Source organism: Ranitomeya imitator, chromosome 10 (genome assembly GCF_032444005.1).
Source record: "Ranitomeya imitator isolate aRanImi1 chromosome 10, aRanImi1.pri, whole genome shotgun sequence".
NCBI classification, from domain to species: Eukaryota; Metazoa; Chordata; class Amphibia; order Anura; family Dendrobatidae; genus Ranitomeya; species Ranitomeya imitator.
Genome location: NC_091291.1, coordinates 15,428,969 through 15,450,386, shown reverse-complemented (window position 1 = coordinate 15,450,386; position 21,418 = coordinate 15,428,969). Strand labels below are relative to the sequence as shown.

The following is a 21,418-nucleotide window of genomic DNA, read 5'->3' as shown; positions in this document are numbered from 1 at the left end:
CCGGCCACTGTGCGGAGTCTGTCAGACAGGGGAGCCGGCCACTGTGCAGAGTCTGTCAGACAGGGGAGCCGGCCACTGTGCGGAGTCTGTCAGACAGGGGAGCCGGCCACTGTGCAGAGTCTGTCAGACGGGAGCCGGCCACCGTGCGGAGTCTGTGAGAGAGGGGAGCCGGCCACTGTGCAGAGTCTGTCAGACAGGGCAGCTGGCCACTGTGCAGAGTCTGTCAGACAGGGCAGCTGGCCACTGTGCGGAGTCTGTCAGACAGGGGAGCCGGCCACTGTGCAGTCTGTCAGACAGGGGAACCAGCCAGTGTGCAGAGTCTGTCAGACGGGAGCCGGCCACTGTGCGGAGTCTGTCAGACAGGGGAGCCGGCCACTGTGCAGAGTCTGTCAGACGGGGGAGACGGCCACTGTGCGGAGTCTGTCAGACAGGGGAGCCGGCCACTGTGCAGAGTCTGTCAGACAGGGGAGCCGGCCACTGTGCGGAGTCTGTCAGACAGGGGAGCCGGCCACTGTGCAGAGTCTGTCAGACGGGAGCCGGCCACCGTGCGGAGTCTGTGAGAGAGGGGAGCCGGCCACTGTGCAGAGTCTGTCAGACAGGGCAGCTGGCCACTGTGCAGAGTCTGTCAGACAGGGCAGCTGGCCACTGTGCGGAGTCTGTCAGACAGGGGAGCCGGCCACTGTGCAGTCTGTCAGACAGGGGAACCAGCCAGTGTGCAGAGTCTGTCAGACGGGAGCCGGCCACTGTGCGGAGTCTGTCAGACAGGGGAGCCGGCCACTGTGCAGAGTCTGTCAGACGGGGGAGACGGCCACTGTGCGGAGTCTGTCAGACAGGGGAGCCGGCCACTGTGCAGAGTCCATCAGACGGGGGAGCCGGCCACTGTGCAGAGTCTGTGAGACAGGGGAGCCTGCCACTGTGCGGAGTCTGTCAGACAGGGGAGCCGGCCACTGTGCGGAGTCTGTAATACAGGGGAGACTGCCACTGTGCGGAGTCTGTCAGATAGAGGAGACGGCCACTGTGCGGAGTCTGTCAGACAGGGGAGCCGGCCACTGTGCAGAGTCCATCAGACAAGGGAGCCGGCCACTGTGCGGAGTCCGTCAGACAGGGGAGCCGGCCACTGTGCGGAGTCTTTCAGACAGGGGAGCCGGCCACTGTGCAGAGTCTGTCAGACAAGGGAAGCCGGCCACTGTGCGGAGTTTGTCAGACAGGGGAGCCAGCCACTGTGCGGAGTCTGTCAGACAGGGGAGCCGGCCACTGTGCGGAGTCTGTCAGACAGGGGAGCCGGCCACTGTGCGGAGTCTGTCAGACAGGGGAGCCGGCCACTGTGCGGAGTCTGTCAGACAGGGGAGCCGGCCACTGTGCGGAGTCTGTCAGACAGGGGAGTCGGCCACTCTGCGGAGTCTGTCAGACAGGGGAGCCGGCCACTGTGCGGAGTCTGTCAGACAGGGGAGCCGGCCACTGTGCGGAGTCTGTCAGACAGGGGAGCCGGCCACTGTGCGGAGTCTGTCAGACAGGGAAGCAGGCCACTGTGCGGAGTCTGTCAGACAGGGGAGCCGGCCACTGTGCGGAGTCTGTCAAACAGGGGAGCCGGCCACTGTGCGGACTCTGTCAGACAGGGGAGCCGGCCACTGTGCGGAGTCTGTCAGACAGGGGAGCCGGCCACTGTGCAGAGTCTGTCAGACAGGGGAGCCGGCCACTGTGCAGAGTCTGTCAGACAGGGGAGCAGGCCACTGTGCGGAGTCTGTCAGACAGGGGAGCCGACCACTGTGCAGAGTCTGTCAGACAGGGGAGCCGGCCACCGTGCGGAGTCTGTGAGAGAGGGGAGCCGGCCACTGTGCAGAGTCTGTCAGACAGGGGAGCCGACCACTGTGCAGAGTCTGTCAGACAGGGGAGCCGGCCACCGTGCGGAGTCTGTGAGAGAGGGGAGCCGGCCACTGTGCAGAGTCTGTCAGACAGGGGAGCCGGCCACTGTGCGGAGTCTGTCAGACAGGGCAGCTGGCCACTGTGCAGAGTCTGTCAGACAGGGGAGCCGGCTACTGTGCAGAGTCTGTCAGACAGGGGAGCCGGCCACTGTGCAGAGTCTGTCAGACAGGGGAGCCGGCCACTGTGCAGAGTCTGTCAGACAGGGGAGCCGGCCACTGTGCGGAGTCTGTCAGACAGGGGAGCCGGCCACTGTGCAGAGTCTGTCAGACAGGGGAGCCGGCCACTGTGCGGAGTCTGTCAGACAGGGGAGCCGGCCACTGTGCAGAGTCAGTCAGACGGGAGCCGGCCACCGTGCGGAGTCTGTGAGAGAGGGGAGCCGGCCACTGTGCAGAGTTTGTCAGACAGGGCAGCTGGCCACTGTGCAGAGTCTGTCAGACAGGGCAGCTGGCCACTGTGCGGAGTCTGTCAGACAGGGGAGCCGGCCACTGTGCAGTCTGTCAGACAGGGGAACCAGCCAGTGTGCAGAGCCTGTCAGACGGGAGCCGGCCACTGTGCGGAGTCTGTCAGACAGGGGAGCCGGCCACTGTGCAGAGTCTGTCAGACGGGGGAGACGGCCACTGTGCGGAGTCTGTCAGACAGGGGAGCCGGCCACTGTGCAGAGTCCATCAGACGGGGGAGCCGGCCACTGTGCAGAGTCTGTGAGACAGGGGAGCCTGCCACTGTGCGGAGTCTGTCAGACAGGGGAGCCGGCCACTGTGCGGAGTCTGTAATATAGGGGAGACGGCCACTGTGCGGAGTCTGTCAGATAGAGGAGACGGCCACTGTGCGGAGTCTGTCAGACAGGGGAGCCGGCCACTGTGCAGAGTCCATCAGACAGGGGAGCCGGCCACTGTGCGGAGTCCGTCAGACAGGGGAGCCGGCCACTGTGCAGAGTCTGTGAGAGAGGAGAGCCGGCTACTGTGCGGAGTCTTTCAGACAGGGGAGCCGGCCACTGTGCAGAGTCTGTCAGACAAGGGAAGCCGGCCACTGTGCGGAGTTTGTCAGACAGGGGAGCCAGCCACTGTGCGGAGTACGTCAGACAGGGGAGCCGGCCACTGTGCGGAGTCTGTCAGACAGGGAAGCCGGCCACTGTGCAGAGTCTGTGAGAGAGGGGAGCCGGCCACTGTGCGGAGTCTGTCAGATAGAGGAGCCGACCACTGTGCGGAGTTTGTCAGAGGGGAGCCGTCCACTGTGCGGAGTCTGTCAGACAGGGGAGCCAGCCACTGTACGGAGTACATCAGACAGGGGAGCCAGCCACTGTGCGGAGTACGTCAGACAGGGGAGCCGGCCACTGTGCAGAGTTTGTGAGAGAGGGAAGCCGGCCACTGTGCGGAGTCCATCAGATAGAGGAGCCGGCCACTGTGCAGAGTCTGTCAGACAGGGGAGCCGGCCACTGTGCGGAGTCTGTCAGACAGGGGAGCCGGCCACTGTGCGGAATACATCAGACAGGGGAGCCGGCCACTGTGCGGAGTCTGTCAGACAGGGGAGCCGGCCACTGTGTGGAGTCTGTCAGACAGGGGAGCTGGCTACTGTGCAGAGTCTGTCAGACAGGAGAGCCGGCCACTGTGCGGAGTCCATCAGACAGGGGAGCCGGCCACTGTGCGGAGTCCGTCAGACAGGGAAGCCGGCCACTGTGCAGAGTCTGTCAGACAGGGGAGCCGGCCACTGTGCAGAGTCTGTCAGACAGGGGAGCCGGCCACTGTGCAGAGTCTGTCAGACAGGGGAGCCGGCCACTGTGCAGAGTCTGTCAGACAGGGGAGCCGGCCACTGTGCGGAGTCTGTCAGACAGGGGAGCCGGCCACTGTGCAGAGTCTGTCAGACAGGGGAGCCGGCCACTGTGCGGAGTCTGTCAGACAGGGGAGCCGGCCACTGTGCAGAGTCTGTCAGATGGGAGCCGGCCACCGTGCGGAGTCTGTGAGAGAGGGGAGCCGGCCACTGTGCAGAGTCTGTCAGACAGGGCAGCTGGCCACTGTGCAGAGTCTGTCAGACAGGGCAGCTGGCCACTGTGCGGAGTCTGTCAGACAGGGGAGCCGGCCACTGTGCAGTCTGTCAGACAGGGGAACCAGCCAGTGTGCAGAGTCTGTCAGACGGGAGCCGGCCACTGTGCGGAGTCTGTCAGACAGGGGAGCCGGCCACTGTGCAGAGTCTGTCAGACGGGGGAGACGGCCACTGTGCGGAGTCTGTCAGACAGGGGAGCCGGCCACTGTGCAGAGTCCATCAGACGGGGGAGCCGGCCACTGTGCAGAGTCTGTGAGACAGGGGAGCCTGCCACTGTGCGGAGTCTGTCAGACAGGGGAGCCGGCCACTGTGCGGAGTCTGTAATACAGGGGAGACTGCCACTGTGCGGAGTCTGTCAGATAGAGGAGACGGCCACTGTGCGGAGTCTGTCAGACAGGGGAGCCGGCCACTGTGCAGAGTCCATCAGACAGGGGAGCCGGCCACTGTGCGGAGTCCGTCAGACAGGGGAGCCGGCCACTGTGCGGAGTCTTTCAGACAGGGGAGCCGGCCACTGTGCAGAGTCTGTCAGACAAGGGAAGCCGGCCACTGTGCGGAGTTTGTCAGACAGGGGAGCCAGCCACTGTGCGGAGTACGTCAGACAGGGGAGCCGGCCACTGTGCGGAGTCTGTCAGACAGGGGAGCCGGCCACTGTGCAGAGTCTGTGAGAGAGGGGAGCCGGCCACTGTGCGGAGTCTGTCAGATAGAGGAGCCGACCACTGTGCGGAGTTTGTCAGAGGGGAGCCGTCCACTGTGCGGAGTCTGTCAGACAGGGGAGCCAGCCACTGTACGGAGTACATCAGACAGGGGAGCCAGCCACTGTGCGGAGTACGTCAGACAGGGGAGCCGGCCACTGTGCAGAGTTTGTGAGAGAGGGAAGCCGGCCACTGTGCGGAGTCCATCAGATAGAGGAGCCGGCCACTGTGCAGAGTCTGTCAGACAGGGGAGCCGGCCACTGTGCGGAGTCTGTCAGACAGGGGAGCCGGCCACTGTGCGGAATACATCAGACAGGGGAGCCGGCCACTGTGCGGAGTCTGTCAGACAGGGGAGCCGGCCACTGTGTGGAGTCTGTCAGACAGGGGAGCTGGCTACTGTGCAGAGTCTGTCAGACAGGAGAGCCGGCCACTGTGCGGAGTCCATCAGACAGGGGAGCCGGCCACTGTGCGGAGTCCGTCAGACAGGGAAGCCGGCCACTGTGCAGAGTCTGTGAGAGAGAGGAGCCGGCCACTGTGCGGAGTCCATCAGATAGAGGAGCCGGCCACTGTGCGGAGTCTGTCAGACAGGGGAGCCGGCCACTGTGCGGAATACATCAGACAGGGGAGCCGGCCACTGTGAGGAGTCTGTCAGACAGGGGAGCCGGCCACTGTGCGGAGTCTGTCAGACAGGGGAGCTGGCTACTGTGCAGAGTCTGTCAGACAGGAGAGCCGGCCACTGTGCGGAGTCCGTCAGACAGGGAAGCCGGCCACTGTGCAGAGTCCGTCAGACAGGGGAGCCGGCCACTGTACTGCTCTCTCCCTGACACCTCAGATACAGCCTGATGACAAAAGTGGCCATGTCTCCCAGTGGGCCCCTACATGTGATGGGGCAATGGATGAGAGTCTGTCAGACAGGGGAGCTGACCACTGTGCAGTGTCAGACAGGGGAGCCGGCCACTGTGCAGTCTGTCAGACAGGGGAGCCGGCCACTGTGCGGAGTCTGTCAGACAGGGGAGCCGGCCACTGTGCAGAGTCCATCAGACGGGGAGCCAGCCACTGTGCGGAGTCTGTCAGACAGGGGAGCTGGCCACTGTGCAGTCTGTCAGACGGGGGAGCCGGCCACTGTGCGGAGTCTGTCAGACAGGGGAGCTGGCCACTGTGCGGAGTCTGTCAGACAGGGGAGCCGGCCACTGTGCGGAGTCCATCAGACGGGGAGCCGTCCACTGTGCGGAGTCCGTCAGACAGGGAAGCCGGCCACTGTGTGGAGTCTGTCAGACGGGAGCCGGCCACTGTGCGGAGTCCGTCAGACAGGGGAGCCGGCCACTGTGCGGAGTCTGTCAGACAGGGAAGCCGGCCACTGTGTGGAGTCTGTCAGACGGGAGCCGGCCACTGTGAATAGTCTGTCAGACAGGGGAGCTGGCCACTGTGCGGAGTCCGTCAGACAGGGGAGCCGGCCACTGTGCTGCTCTCTCCCTGACACCTCAGATACAGCCTGATGACAAAAGTGGCCATGTCTCCCAGTGGGCCCCTACATGTGATGGGGCCATGGATGAGAGTCTGTCAGACAGGGGAGCTGACCACTGTGCAGTCTGTCAGACAGGGGAGCCGGCCACTGTGCAGTCTGTCAGACAGGGGAGCCGGCCACTGTCCGGAGTCTGTCAGACGGGAGCCGGCCACTGTGAATAGTCTGTCAGACAGGGGAGCTGGCCACTGTGCTGCTCTCTCCCTGACACCTCAGATACAGCCTGATGACAAAAGTGGCCATGTCTCCCAGTGGGCCCCTACATGTGATGGGGCAATGGATGAGAGTCTGTCAGACAGGGGAGCTGACCACTGTGCAGTCTGTCAGACAGGGGAGCCGGCCACTGTGCAGTCTGTCAGACAGGGGAGCCGGCCACTGTGCGGAGTCTGTCAGACAGGGGAGCCGGCCACTGTGCGGAGTCCATCAGACGGGGAGCCGTCCACTGTGCGGAGTCCGTCAGACAGGGAAGCCGGCCACTGTGCGGAGTCCGTCAGACAGGGAAGCCGGCCACTGTGCGGAGTCTGTCAGACAGGGGAGCCAGCCACTGTGCATAGTCTGTCAGACAGGGAAGCCGGCCACTGTGTGGAGTCTGTCAGACAGGGAAGCTGGCTACTGTGCGGAGTCTGTCAGACAGGGGAGCCAGCCACTGTGCAGAGTCTGTCAGACAGGGGAGCCGGCCACTGTGTGGAGTCTGTCAGACAGGGGAGCTGGCTACTGTGCAGAGTCTGTCAGACAGGAGAGCCGGCCACTGTGCGGAGTCCATCAGACAGGGGAGCCGGCCACTGTGCGGAGTCCGTCAGACAGGGAAGCCGGCCACTGTGCAGAGTCTGTGAGAGAGAGGAGCCGGCCACTGTGCGGAGTCCATCAGATAGAGGAGCCGGCCACTGTGTGGAGTCTGTCAGACAGGGGAGCCGGCCACTGTGCGGAATACATCAGACAGGGGAGCCGGCCACTGTGAGGAGTCTGTCAGACAGGGGAGCCGGCCACTGTGCGGAGTCTGTCAGACAGGGGAGCTGGCTACTGTGCAGAGTCTGTCAGACAGGAGAGCCGGCCACTGTGCGGAGTCCGTCAGACAGGGAAGCCGGCCACTGTGCAGAGTCCGTCAGACAGGGGAGCCGGCCACTGTACTGCTCTCTCCCTGACACCTCAGATACAGCCTGATGACAAAAGTGGCCATGTCTCCCAGTGGGCCCCTACATGTGATGGGGCAATGGATGAGAGTCTGTCAGACAGGGGAGCTGACCACTGTGCAGTGTCAGACAGGGGAGCCGGCCACTGTGCAGTCTGTCAGACAGGGGAGCCGGCCACTGTGCGGAGTCTGTCAGACAGGGGAGCCGGCCACTGTGCAGAGTCCATCAGACGGGGAGCCAGCCACTGTGCGGAGTCTGTCAGACAGGGGAGCTGGCCACTGTGCAGTCTGTCAGACGGGGGAGCCGGCCACTGTGCGGAGTCTGTCAGACAGGGGAGCTGGCCACTGTGCGGAGTCTGTCAGACAGGGGAGCTGGCCACTGTGCGGAGTCCATCAGACGGGGAGCCGTCCACTGTGCGGAGTCCGTCAGACAGGGAAGCCGGCCACTGTGTGGAGTCTGTCAGACGGGAGCCGGCCACTGTGCGGAGTCCGTCAGACAGGGGAGCCGGCCACTGTGCGGAGTCTGTCAGACAGGGAAGCCGGCCACTGTGTGGAGTCTGTCAGACGGGAGCCGGCCACTGTGAATAGTCTGTCAGACAGGGGAGCTGGCCACTGTGCGGAGTCCGTCAGACAGGGGAGCCGGCCACTGTGCTGCTCTCTCCCTGACACCTCAGATACAGCCTGATGACAAAAGTGGCCATGTCTCCCAGTGGGCCCCTACATGTGATGGGGCCATGGATGAGAGTCTGTCAGACAGGGGAGCTGACCACTGTGCAGTCTGTCAGACAGGGGAGCCGGCCACTGTGCAGTCTGTCAGACAGGGGAGCCGGCCACTGTGCGGAGTCTGTCAGACGGGAGCCGGCCACTGTGAATAGTCTGTCAGACAGGGGAGCCGGCCACTGTGCGAAGTCTGTCAGACAGGGGAGCCAGCCACTGTGCGGAGTCCGTCAGACAGGGAAGCCGGCCACTGTGCTGCTCTCTCCCTGACACCTCAGATACAGCCTGATGACAAAAGTGGCCATGTCTCCCAGTGGGCCCCTACATGTGATGGGGCAATGGATGAGAGTCTGTCAGACAGGGGAGCTGACCACTGTGCAGTCTGTCAGACAGGGGAGCCGGCCACTGTGCAGTCTGTCAGACAGGGGAGCCGGCCACTGTGCGGAGTCTGTCAGACAGGGGAGCCAGCCACTGTGCGGAGTCCATCAGACGGGGAGCCGTCCACTGTGCGGAGTCCGTCAGACAGGGAAGCCGGCCACTGTGCGGAGTCCGTCAGACGGGGAGCCGTCCACTGTGCGGAGTCCGTCAGACAGGGAAGCCGGCCACTGTGTGGAGTCTGTCAGACGGGAGCCGGCCACTGTGCGGAGTCTGTCAGACAGGGGAGCTGGCCACTGTGCGGAGTCTGTCAGACAGGGGAGCCGGCCACTGTGCGGAGTCCATCAGACGGGGAGCCGTCCACTGTGCGGAGTCCGTCAGACAGGGAAGCCGGCCACTGTGTGGAGTCTGTCAGACGGGAGCCGGCCACTGTGCGGAGTCCGTCAGACAGGGGAGCCGGCCACTGTGCGGAGTCTGTCAGACAGGGAAGCCGGCCACTGTGTGGAGTCTGTCAGACGGGAGCCGGCCACTGTGAATAGTCTGTCAGACAGGGGAGCTGGCCACTGTGCGGAGTCCGTCAGACAGGGGAGCCGGCCACTGTGCTGCTCTCTCCCTGACACCTCAGATACAGCCTGATGACAAAAGTGGCCATGTCTCCCAGTGGGCCCCTACATGTGATGGGGCCATGGATGAGAGTCTGTCAGACAGGGGAGCTGACCACTGTGCAGTCTGTCAGACAGGGGAGCCGGCCACTGTGCAGTCTGTCAGACAGGGGAGCCGGCCACTGTGCGGAGTCTGTCAGACGGGAGCCGGCCACTGTGAATAGTCTGTCAGACAGGGGAGCTGGCCACTGTGCTGCTCTCTCCCTGACACCTCAGATACAGCCTGATGACAAAAGTGGCCATGTCTCCCAGTGGGCCCCTACATGTGATGGGGCAATGGATGAGAGTCTGTCAGACAGGGGAGCTGACCACTGTGCAGTCTGTCAGACAGGGGAGCCGGCCACTGTGCAGTCTGTCAGACAGGGGAGCCGGCCACTGTGCGGAGTCCATCAGACGGGGAGCCGTCCACTGTGCGGAGTCCGTCAGACAGGGAAGCCGGCCACTGTGCGGAGTCCGTCAGACAGGGAAGCCGGCCACTGTGTGGAGTCTGTCAGACAGGGGAGCCGGCCACTGTGCGGAGTCTGTCAGACAGGGGAGCCGGCCACTGTGCAGAGTCTGTCAGACAGGGGAGCCAGCCACTGTGCAGAGTCTGTCAGACAGGGATGCCGGCCACTGTGTGGAGTCTGTCAGACAGGGGAGCTGGCTACTGTGCAGAGTCTGTAAGACAGGAGAGCCGGCCACTGTGCGGAGTCCGTCAGACAGGGAAGCCGGCCACTGTGCAGAGTCCGTCAGACAGGGGAGCCGGCCACTGTACTGCTCTCTCCCTGACACCTCAGATACAGCCTGATGACAAAAGTGGCCATGTCTCCCAGTGGGCCCCTACATGTGATGGGGCAATGGATGAGAGTCTGTCAGACAGGGGAGCTGACCACTGTGCAGTGTCAGACAGGGGAGCCGGCCACTGTGCAGTCTGTCAGACAGGGGAGCCGGCCACTGTGCGGAGTCTGTCAGACAGGGGAGCCGGCCACTGTGCAGAGTCCATCAGACGGGGAGCCAGCCACTGTGCGGAGTCTGTCAGACAGGGGAGCTGGCCACTGTGCAGTCTGTCAGACGGGGGAGCCGGCCACTGTGCGGAGTCTGTCAGACAGGGGAGCTGGCCACTGTGCGGAGTCTGTCAGACAGGGGAGCTGGCCACTGTGCGGAGTCCATCAGACGGGGAGCCGTCCACTGTGCGGAGTCCGTCAGACAGGGAAGCCGGCCACTGTGTGGAGTCTGTCAGACGGGAGCCGGCCACTGTGCGGAGTCCGTCAGACAGGGGAGCCGGCCACTGTGCGGAGTCTGTCAGACAGGGAAGCCGGCCACTGTGTGGAGTCTGTCAGACGGGAGCCGGCCACTGTGAATAGTCTGTCAGACAGGGGAGCTGGCCACTGTGCGGAGTCCGTCAGACAGGGGAGCCGGCCACTGTGCTGCTCTCTCCCTGACACCTCAGATACAGTCTGATGACAAAAGTGGCCATGTCTCCCAGTGGGCCCCTACATGTGATGGGGCCATGGATGAGAGTCTGTCAGACAGGGGAGCTGACCACTGTGCAGTCTGTCAGACAGGGGAGCCGGCCACTGTGCAGTCTGTCAGACAGGGGAGCCGGCCACTGTGCGGAGTCTGTCAGACGGGAGCCGGCCACTGTGAATAGTCTGTCAGACAGGGGAGCCGGCCACTGTGCAGAGTCTGTCAGACAGGGGAGCCGGCCACTGTGCGGAGTACATCAGACGGGGAGCCGTCCACTGTGCGGAGTCCGTCAGACAGGGAAGCCGGCCACTGTGTGGAGTCTGTCAGACGGGAGCCGGCCACTGTGCGGAGTCCGTCAGACAGGGGAGCCGGCCACTGTGCGGAGTCTGTCAGACAGGGAAGCCGGCCACTGTGTGGAGTCTGTCAGACGGGAGCCGGCCACTGTGAATAGTCTGTCAGACAGGGGAGCTGGCCACTGTGCGGAGTCCGTCAGACAGGGGAGCCGGCCACTGTGCTGCTCTCTCCCTGACACCTCAGATACAGTCTGATGACAAAAGTGGCCATGTCTCCCAGTGGGCCCCTACATGTGATGGGGCCATGGATGAGAGTCTGTCAGACAGGGGAGCTGACCACTGTGCAGTCTGTCAGACAGGGGAGCCGGCCACTGTGCAGTCTGTCAGACAGGGGAGCCGGCCACTGTGCGGAGTCTGTCAGACGGGAGCCGGCCACTGTGAATAGTCTGTCAGACAGGGGAGCTGGCCACTGTGCTGCTCTCTCCCTGACACCTCAGATACAGCCTGATGACAAAAGTGGCCATGTCTCCCAGTGGGCCCCTACATGTGATGGGGCAATGGATGAGAGTCTGTCAGACAGGGGAGCTGACCACTGTGGAGTCTGTCAGACAGGGGAGCCGGCCACTGTGCGGAGTCTGTCAGACAGGGGAGCCGGCCACTGTGCGGAGTCCATCAGACGGGGAGCCGTCCACTGTGCGGAGTCCGTCAGACAGGGAAGCCGGCCACTGTGCGGAGTCCGTCAGACGGGGAGCCGGCCACTGTGTGGAGTCTGTCAGACAGGGGAGCCGGCCACTGTGCAGTCTGTCAGACAGGGGAGCCGTCCACTGTGCGGAGTCCGTCAGACGGGGAGCCGGCCACTGTGCGGAGTCCGTCAGACGGGGAGCCGGCCACTGTGTGGAGTCTGTCAGACAGGGGAGCCGGCCACTGTGCGGAGTCTGTCAGACAGGGGAGCCGGCCACTGTGCTGAGTCTGTCAGACAGGGGAGCCGGCCACTGTGCAGAGTCTGTCAGACAGGGAAGCCGGCCACTGTGTGGAGTCTGTCAGATAGGGAAGCTGGCTACTGTGCGGAGTCTGTCAGACAGGGGAGCCGGCCATTGTGCAGAGTCTGTCAGACAGGGAAGCCGGCCACTGTGCAGAGTCTGTCAGACAGGGAAGCCGGCCACTGTGTGGAGTCTGTCAGACAGGGAAGCTGGCTACTGTGCGGAGTCTGTCAGACAGGGGAGCCGGCCACTGTGCAGAGTCTGTCAGACAGGGAAGCCGACCACTGTGCAGAGTCTGTCAGACAGGGAAGCCGGCCACTGTGTGGAGTCTGTCAGACAGGGAAGCTGGCTACTGTGCGGAGTCTGTCAGACAGGGGAGCCGGCCACTGTGCAGAGTCTGTCAGACAGGGAAGCCGGCCACTGTGTGGAGTCTGTCAGACAGGGAAGCTGGCTACTGTGAATAGTCTGTCAGACAGGGGAGCTGGCCACTGTGCTGCTCTCTCCCTGACACCTCAGATACAGCCTGATGACAAAAGTGGCCATGTTTCCCAGTGGGCCCCTACATGTGATGGGGCCCGGGGTAATGGCCCCTTCTGCCCACCCAGTAGCTCTATCTGCAGAAAGTTGTCTCTCTAATGGCACCTATCTATGATAGTCATCTCTGATGGATGAGAGCTAATCTCCATGTTATTTTTCCAGACTTCCTATGGCAGCTGGCGCTCTCCACAAGGAGAAACCACATTTCCTTCCTGAGATCTCTGTTTCCAACATTGGTGCATTCTTCTTTACATCTCTGACTTCATGGTCCATGGCTAGTTACATGGGGTAAACTAGAACTTTTAAAAGAATGCACACACATTTGAAATTGTAAAAAATGTTTTTACCTTTAGTTAATAAGATTGCACTAAATGTTGTTCGGTAATCTTCATTCATTAATTTTCAGGCTTCTTGATACAAAGTTTGCAGTCTGATCCAAGTTATAGATTTTTCTCTTGTGGGAATGTCTCTCCCAGTAGCTTGGATCTGAGTTCTGGGAATCTCTCCCAGTATTATAGGCTGGATGTGAGGTCTGTGTGTCTCTCCCAGTAATATAGGCTGGATATGAGGTCTGTGTGTCTCTCCCAGTAATATATGCTGGATGTGAGGTCTGTGTGTCTCCCAGTAATATAGGCTAGATGTGAGGTCTGTGTGTCTCCCAGTAATACAGGCCGGATGTGAGCTCTGTGTGTCCTCCCAGTATTATAGGCTGGATGTGAGATCTGTGTGTCTCTCCCAGTATTATAGGCTGGATGTGAGGTCTGTGTGTCTCCCAGTAATACAGGCCGGATGTGAGCTGTGTGTGTTTCTCCCAGTAATATAGGCTGGATGTGAGCTCTGTGTTTCTCTCCCAGTAATATAGGCTGGATGTGAAGTATGTGTGTCTCTCCCAGTAATATAGGCTGGATGTGAGCTGTGTATCTCTCCCAGTATTATAGGCTGGATGTGAGCTCTGTGTGTCTCTCCCAGTATTATAGGCTGGATATGAGGTCTGTGTGTCTCTCCCAGTAATATAGGCTGGATGTGAGGTCTGTGTGTCTCCCAGTAATACAGGCCGAATGTGAGCTGCGTGTGTTTCTCCCAGTAATATAGGCTGGATGTGAGCTCTGTGTTTCTCTCCCAGTAATATAGGCTGGATGTGAGCTCTGTGTGTCTCTCTCAGTAATATAGTTAAGTAAATAAGGCAGCACACTGTAGCGCTGAAACATGCAAATATGAAAAACGAAGATTGAACTGCATTACTGCACTAGAAATATGAAAAATGAGAGCGTTTATAGCGCATAAAAATGGCCAATTTTATGTGTACCTGGTAGCCCTTTTACGGCATCTCTCTTATACCAGGTCCTACACTTGCCTTACCTCGCTGAGAATAAACGTCTCCATCTGAATGGGTACATGTGAAACCTCTTCCTAGACTAAAATTCTCTCTCTCTGTGGAGGGGTATTGGACCTACTGTAATTAAAACACCTGTGGCTAGGAGGCGGAGTGCACGATCAGAAGGCTAGAGAATACATTTCAAAAACCTGACCGGCACATCCAAACATAGACCAAGTGTGAACAGGTGCTGAACCTAGAGTCGCCAACTCGTATATAGTTAAGTAAATAACGCAGCACACTGCAGCGCTAGAACATGCAAACTTGAAAACACAAAATTTGAACTGCATTACTGCACTAGAAATATGAAAAATGAGAGCGTTTAGCGCATAAAAATGGCCAATTTTATGTGTACCTGGTAGCCCCTTTACGGCATCTCTCTTATACCAGGTCCTACGCTTGCCTTACCTCGCTGAGAATAAACGTCTCCATCTGAATGGGTACATGTGAAAACCTCTTCTTAGACTAAAATTCTGGTATAAGAGAGATGCCGTAAAAGGGCTACCAGGTACACATAAAATTGGCCATTTTTATGCGCTAAAAGCTCTCATTTTTCATATTTCTAGTGCAGTAATGCAGTTCAAATTTCGTGTTTTCAAGTTTGCATGTTTTAGCGCTGCAGTGTGCTGCCTTATTTACTTAACTATATGCGAGTTGGCGACTCTAGGTTCAGCACCTGTTCACACTGTGTCTATGTTTGGATGTGCAGGTCAGGTTTTTGAAATGTATTCTCCCAGTAATATAGGCTGTATGTGAGCTCTGTGTGTCTCTCCCAGTATTATAGGCTGGATGTGAGCTCTGTGTGTGTTTACAAGTAATATAGGCTGGATGTCAGGATTGTGTGTCTCTGGGGTAGTGCTGTCTTCACTTGCTTCTTTGTATCAGCACAGCTTCTATCTTGCACCTATTTCTTCTCTATATGCCTTCCTCCTTGTAAGTAGCTTGTATTCTCTGCACTCCCTGAGATACTTTCTCCCCTCTCTGCTGCCTCCAGCTATCTCTAATACTGAGAGAAGGGAGCTGGGAACAGAGCACTGAACTTATTAAAGGACGTACAAATGCACCGCAGCAGCAAAATGGTAGAAAATATTTAACAAAGTTTATTCAGAAAGTTGCATTTAGGAAGTAAATGAACAATAAAAGAAAATTCAGTGCTAAGGTGTACATGGCCTTTAACGATTCAGCCATATAGTCTCCCATAGTGTTTAACCCTAGAAGTAATGGCACATTATTTCTTGTCCTGACAGGTGGTGTCAGCCTGGCTGCGCCTCGATCCGTCTCCATGAGGAGTAGAAGAAGATGCTGCAACCTGAGCTGGGAGCTCCGCTCCTCCTGCTGCTCCTGAGCCTCACCTCCCCTGGTGCCTCCTTGCTGTCATCCCTACGTGTTGGTAAGCACTTTTCATTATTGTACCTGTTTTTTGCACATTTATTGACATTTTTTTGCCATTTTTTTGTTCAAAGTTGTGCAGAAATGTTGCGGCTTTTCGACATTCTTACCGCAGTCCAGGACAGCGGCGCCGCATAGACACAAGTCATTCTTTACTGCAGGAGGAATCTGTGCAGGTAACATTTAGGGCCCCGTTCATACACGGCACGCTACAGGACCGTCCTAATCATGGCGCCTAAACGGCAAAGATCCGGTAGGCACATCTCCTCCGTGGTGTCCAAGCCTCGCCCCAGGAACGCTGCTCCAATCTGTATTAATAAAGGATTCAGCGGGCGCCACCACACCCCGGCCGGCCAATGTTCAGGTGAAGCTGGCCGAAAATGGCGTGAAAACCCCAAAAGGCGCAACATCTTTGCAGAACTTCATGAACTTTACACACCTCAGCTGCTGCAGAACCTCATAATACACCTCAGCTGCTGCAGAACTTCATAATACACCTCAGCTGCTGCAGAACCTTGTCATACACCTCAGCTGCTGCAGAACCTCGTTATACACCTTAGCTGCTGCAGAACCTCATAATACACCTCAGCTGCTACAGAACCTCATAATACACCTCAGCTGCTGCAGAACCTCATAATATACCCCAGCTGCTGCAGAACTTCATAATACACATCAGCTGCTGCAGAACCTCATAATACACCTCAGCTGCTGCAGAACGTCATAATATACCCCAGCTGTTGCAGAACCTCATAATATACCCCAGCTGCTGCAGAACCTCATACTACACCTCAGCTGCTGCAGAGCTTCATAATACACATCAGCTGCTGCAGAACCTCATAATACACCTCAGCTGCTGCAGAACCTCATAATATACCCCAGCTGCTACAGAATCTCATAATACACCTCAGCTGCTTCAGAACCTCATACTACACCTCAGCTGCTGCAGAACCTCATAATACACCTCAGCTGCTGCAGAGCTTCTTAATACACCTCAGCTGCTGCAGAACCTCATAATACACCTCAGCTGCTGCAGAACCTCATAATACCCCTCAGCTGCTGCAGAACCTCATAATACACCTCAGCTGCTGCAGAACCTCATAATACACCTCAGCTGCTACAGAACCTCATAATACACCTCAGCTGCTGCAGAACCTCATAATATACCCCAGTTGCGGCAGAGCTTCATAATACACATCAGCTGCTGCAGAACCTCATAATACACCTCAGCTGCTTCAGAACCTCATAATACACCTCAGCTGCTGCAGAACATCTTACTGCACACTGTGGCTGCTGCAGAACATCTTAATACACACCACGGCTGCCCGCCTTTTGCACACAGGGACGTCTTTGTGCTCCTCTTCTGCGGCCCTGACGTACATGTCGGCCATGGATATTGGGGTGGGCAGTGCAGCATTCTCTGTGCTATTAACCCCTGCCTGCACTGCGGCCAGCCCCCTCCTGATGGATAATTGCTTCTGGCACAGTGGCATCATGTCTGTGAATATTAGATCCCGGTTTGGCAGCTTTGCCTTTGGCGCTCGTCAGATGCTCGGCCAGATTGCCAAAGGTTTGCTAGGACGAGCTGTAAAAATGCTGGCTCTGCACCGAGCCACCTCCTGAGTGTGCACCAGGACGGCTCCGCGGCTTCTCTCCTTCCCTCCAGTGGTTAAAGTTATTATCCCATTGTTCTCCGATCTGATTTACCCTATTGATTATCCTCAAAGATGTTATTTCAGCTGAGGACACAAGTCCCAGACATCAGTTTTGCTGCCAACTCCATTTACTTCTCCCCTGCTATCTGCAGTTTATTTCATAGGCTATGAGGCCTGGATTACCCAGAATGCAACTGCAGACCGTAAACGGGGTCCACAAACTGGGGTCTTTCATGATCAGGATGCATGGACTGACTATAAGTGATGCTATGCTAAAAAGTTCTGCTGTGTTGCAGGAGCTTATGTATATTCTGCTCCCTTCCCAGTGTGATGTAAGAGCTTTGCTATCTGATTTGAGCCAATCAGATGTCTCCCTTTGCTGTCTCCTCCCCTTTTTTTCTGTGATCTTATCCAATCGGATGTCTCCCTTTGCTGTCTCCTCCCCTTTTTTTCTGTGAAGCACTGAATAAAAAACTGCAGCTGCATCTCCCTCCTCCCTCTCTGTAACTTTCCTTTTCGCACCAGACTTCTGTTCAGTGAAGGGATTTTCTATTGTTTTTTTTTTTGTAGCCCTGGGATAAAGGTAGGACATCTAGACTACTGCGCTAATTAGTCCGGCATGAGCTATAATCCAGGTGATAACGTTTAACATGTCATACAGGCACGTCAAAAGTTTTGATAGGTGAGGGTTCAAGGGCTAAAACAAAGAGATGCCAAGCTCAGAAAAGTACTGCGCCCGTCTAAAATTAGGGAAAGTCTGTAGAGTACATATCAATTAAAAAAACGGACTCAGTTGAGATTTTGTACTTCCATTTTGATAATTTGTGGTGCCCGTGTTTAGCAATACAATGTTATGACGTGTCGCTTTAAGAGCAGACGCCTCTTCCTGTAGGGCTGCCTTAGGCACAGGCCTGTCCTGTTAGAGTACCGTACGGTGTTTTAGTGCCATAGATCTTAACTGAGTTCTGCATCTCCATATTATTGACCGGTGGTGGTTGCTGTCATCAATCAAAATGTCGTCTGCATCACTTTAAGAGCACATACCCCTTCCTGGAGGGCTGCCCTAGGCACGGGCCCGTTACTCCAGACACTGTTTTGGTCCCATATATCTTAGCTGAGTTTCTGCACTTCCATTTAGTGAATAGTGGTAGCGACCTTCACAAGTAAAAACTTCTCACATAGCACTTTAAGAGCAGGCACCCTTTTCTGGAAGTCTGCCCTAGGCAGAGGCCTGTTAGAGAACCAGACAGTGTTTTAGTCCTTTAAATCATAGTTAAGGCTTTTACACCATCAATTTAGTGATTGGTAATGGTCATCACCTAAAACTTCTGACATGACAGTTTAAGAGCAGACGCCGTTTCCTGGAGGTTCCGCCCTAGGTACAGGCTTGTTAGAGAACAAGAGTGTTCTTGTCCCTTAAATCTTAGTTGAGGTTCTGGACTTAATTTTTAGTGATTAGTGGTGATTGTCAACTTCCTCAATTAAAACTTCTGACACGTATCTTTAAGAGCAGGCGCCGTTTCTCCAAGGGCCTCACTAGGTACAGGCTTGTTAGAGAACCAGACTGTGAAGTTGTCAACTTCCTCAAACTTCTGACATGTAACTTTAAGAGCAGATGCCTTTTCTCCTGGGGCCGCCCTAGGTATGGGCTTGTTAAACAACCAGACAGTGATGTTGTCAACTCTATCAATTAAAACGTATGATATGTAACTTTAAGAGCAGACGCCGTTTCTTGGGGGACCGCCCTAGGTACAGGCTTGTTAGAGAACCAGACACTGTTCTTGTCCCTTAAATTTTAGTTGTCAACTTCATCGATTTAAAACTTCCTACATGTATCTTTAAGAGTAGACGCCCTATCCTAGAGGGCCGCCCTAGGCATGGGCCTATGAAAGTCCCAGTGTTTTGGTCGCATAAGATTATCTTGGCTCAGCTTATTGTTATTAGCTTGGGAAAAATCAAACCATAAAGCTTTTCTACATTGAGTAGATCCATCATTATAGCTCTCTGTAAATATACAGCTTTCTAGGCACTGACGTGTCATATTTCATTGGCCCTTTTAGGTTCATGACTCCGCGTCCAGTATATTGGCTATGAATCGGTTCTTTAATTATGGTGTCTTGTTCCTTGTGTCTCAGTAATGTCCTTGCGAATTGATAAAGCCCAATATTGGTTAATTCTATAAAATTGCTGATATCACAGCAAGGTGTCAATATGCCAAAGATTTCACTGGCCTGGACATTTACTGCCCTGAGGAACCAAACTGAACTGTCCATCAAAATGACTTGTCTATTGACTAACGCTCTCGGGTCTAGGTAGGAAGCTCTATACGAGGAGCCTTTGAAGGCTTCAGCTATTCCCCATCTGCTTGTGCTCGGCAATCTGCTCCGATTCATTCCCGTGATTCAGGTTTGTCTTTGCCCCTTTGTGATCCATCCCTCGGTCTTGTCATATTGGCCTTGGTATATTTATCCCGCTCTCTGTTTTTTGGGGGATGCTGGAGGAGATAATGGGCTTGAAAGCACCTGGAGATTTATGAGAAGCGAGAGAAGCTGTCCTAATTTAGGTTATTTGTTTTCCTCTGCCTTGTTCCTAAAGAGCAGATGAGAGCGAGGCATCCGAGAGCCGGCAGGACCCTTGCTGCGTTTATCATCATGGAGGATGCTCGCTCATCTGATGCAATGAGCTCCGACTCTCTGGTAATAAACTAATTCATGGAGCTCGGTTAATGTAGGATTAATTACGTAGTGTGTATTTATCTTTGCTGTTCCACATTGCATTTGGATTTTGCTATGTGTACTTAGCACCAATCAAGTCGGCATGCGTGATACCAACTTTCCCATTGATGATGGGATTAATCCTGTAGGCACTTTATTTCTTATAGCTCGATATTTTATTATTGACCATCTATGGGAGGAACAGCCCCTAATTTTGACCCAAATCTTTCTTCATCTCAGACCCTTCCTTACTAAAATCTTCATTCTTCTTGGAATGAACATTTATCCATACAAGTCCTGCATGGCTGCTTTTTTCCCCTTGTCGATATCTAGGTTGGCTTTGACATGGAGCAAACCCTCTTAGGTGTCCTTCTTCTTTGACTATATGAAATGTTTGGAGTAAAATGGATGACAATGGATCATTTGCAAAGCCCATAAATTGCTTATGAGCTTTGCACCTGTTGAGTTTGAGGTTACTCCCAACACATTGGTTTACGTGATAAAGCTCATGGCTGGATTATTGAAGGACATGAAGCACTTACTTAAGGACTTCTACACCTTGTGGCCCAATGAAGCTTTCTATACCCACTCAACCTCCCTTTTCTGATCTTTAAACCCCAATAAAGTGCTTATGAACCATGCACACTTCATTCGTGGCTCATAACTCAAGTCATGGAACTTCACTTTGAGGCTACTCAAAACACATTGGCCAACATGATAACGTTCATGGCTGGATCATATAGAGGGCTACAGTGTCCGTGCCTTATGACCTCTACATCTTGGGGAAGGAGGGAGCTTCCATCACTCACTCAAGACAGACATAGAGCTTCAACCAAAGACCTTGAGTTTGGAACTTCTTCTACACACTCAACCTTCATTCTGATCTGGTTGTTAAAACAATACTTCGATGGGGAGAACTGGTAGTCCATAAGTGCACACAAGACAGACATAGAGCTTCAACCAAAGACCTTGAGTTTGGAACTTCTTCTACACACTCAACCTTCATTCTGATCTGGTTGTTAAAACAATACTTCGATGGGGAGAACTGGTAGTCCATAAGTGCACACAAGACAGACATAGAGCTTCAACCAAAGACCTTGAGTTTGGAACTTCTTCTACACACTCAACCTTCATTCTGATCTGGTTGTTAAAACAATACTTCGATGGGGAGAACTGGTAGTCCATAAGTGCACACAAGACAGACATAGAGCTTCAACCAAAGACCTTGAGTTTGGAACTTCTTCTACCCACTCAACCTTTATTCTGATCTGGTTGTTAAAACAATACTTAGATGGGGAGAACTGGTAGTCCATAAGTGCAAAGGAGCCTTCATCTCCTTACCCCACCACCCCCCTAGTCCAGTGTGACGAGGATGAGTAAGATAGTATTTTCAAGCTCTGTATCCATAATTTTATATCAGTAGTGAAAAAAAGTAAAGAGGTTAACATTTATAAAAATGGCTGTCTCTCCACTTGGGTCAAAGGGAATGGAAGTCTCCATGATGACCATAGAATGATCTCCTGTTTCTAGCTAATATAGGGGGTCACATAGCAGTCAGGTCCCATAGTTTGCCCGCATCCTCCACCATTTGTAAACCAGTCCTCTACAGAATAATATACAAAATTGACTCCACAGTTTTTTCCATAGCTAATAGTCGAGAGTAATGACTTTTATTGTCACGCGAGACATCATATTGGCAAAGGCAGCCCGTCAATGATGGAGAAGTCGTGATGACTAGCTCTTATTTTGGAGTGGCTTGTGTCCTCAACATAATGAAGTCTCTCTAAAATTGCTTTTGGACTGAACATGATGCATTTTGCAGAGTAATATTTCTGTCCCGACTCCAAAAGCACTCTCTAGGACACCGTATTGGCTCCAGCACAATATATGTTTCTTTCCCCCATGACAGTCCTTTGGACTGAACACAACGCTGTTTCTTGGGTAACCGTCATGAAACACTTTGCATTCTCCAGAT

The 21,418-nt window shown here is 55.5% G+C and overlaps 1 protein-coding gene across 1 annotated transcript in view; it reads left to right on the top strand.

The window, feature by feature from the left end:
• The window catches only part of GRIK5 (glutamate ionotropic receptor kainate type subunit 5), a 294,448-nt gene that overhangs the window by 131,995 nt on the left and 141,035 nt on the right, over positions 1 to 21,418 (top strand). Inside the window, exon 2 of the mRNA XM_069742769.1 lies at positions 14,936 to 15,078. Coding sequence (XP_069598870.1) covers positions 14,988 to 15,078 — 91 coding nt within the window. The 5' untranslated portion in view covers positions 14,936 to 14,987. The remainder of the gene's footprint in view (positions 1 to 14,935; positions 15,079 to 21,418) is intronic.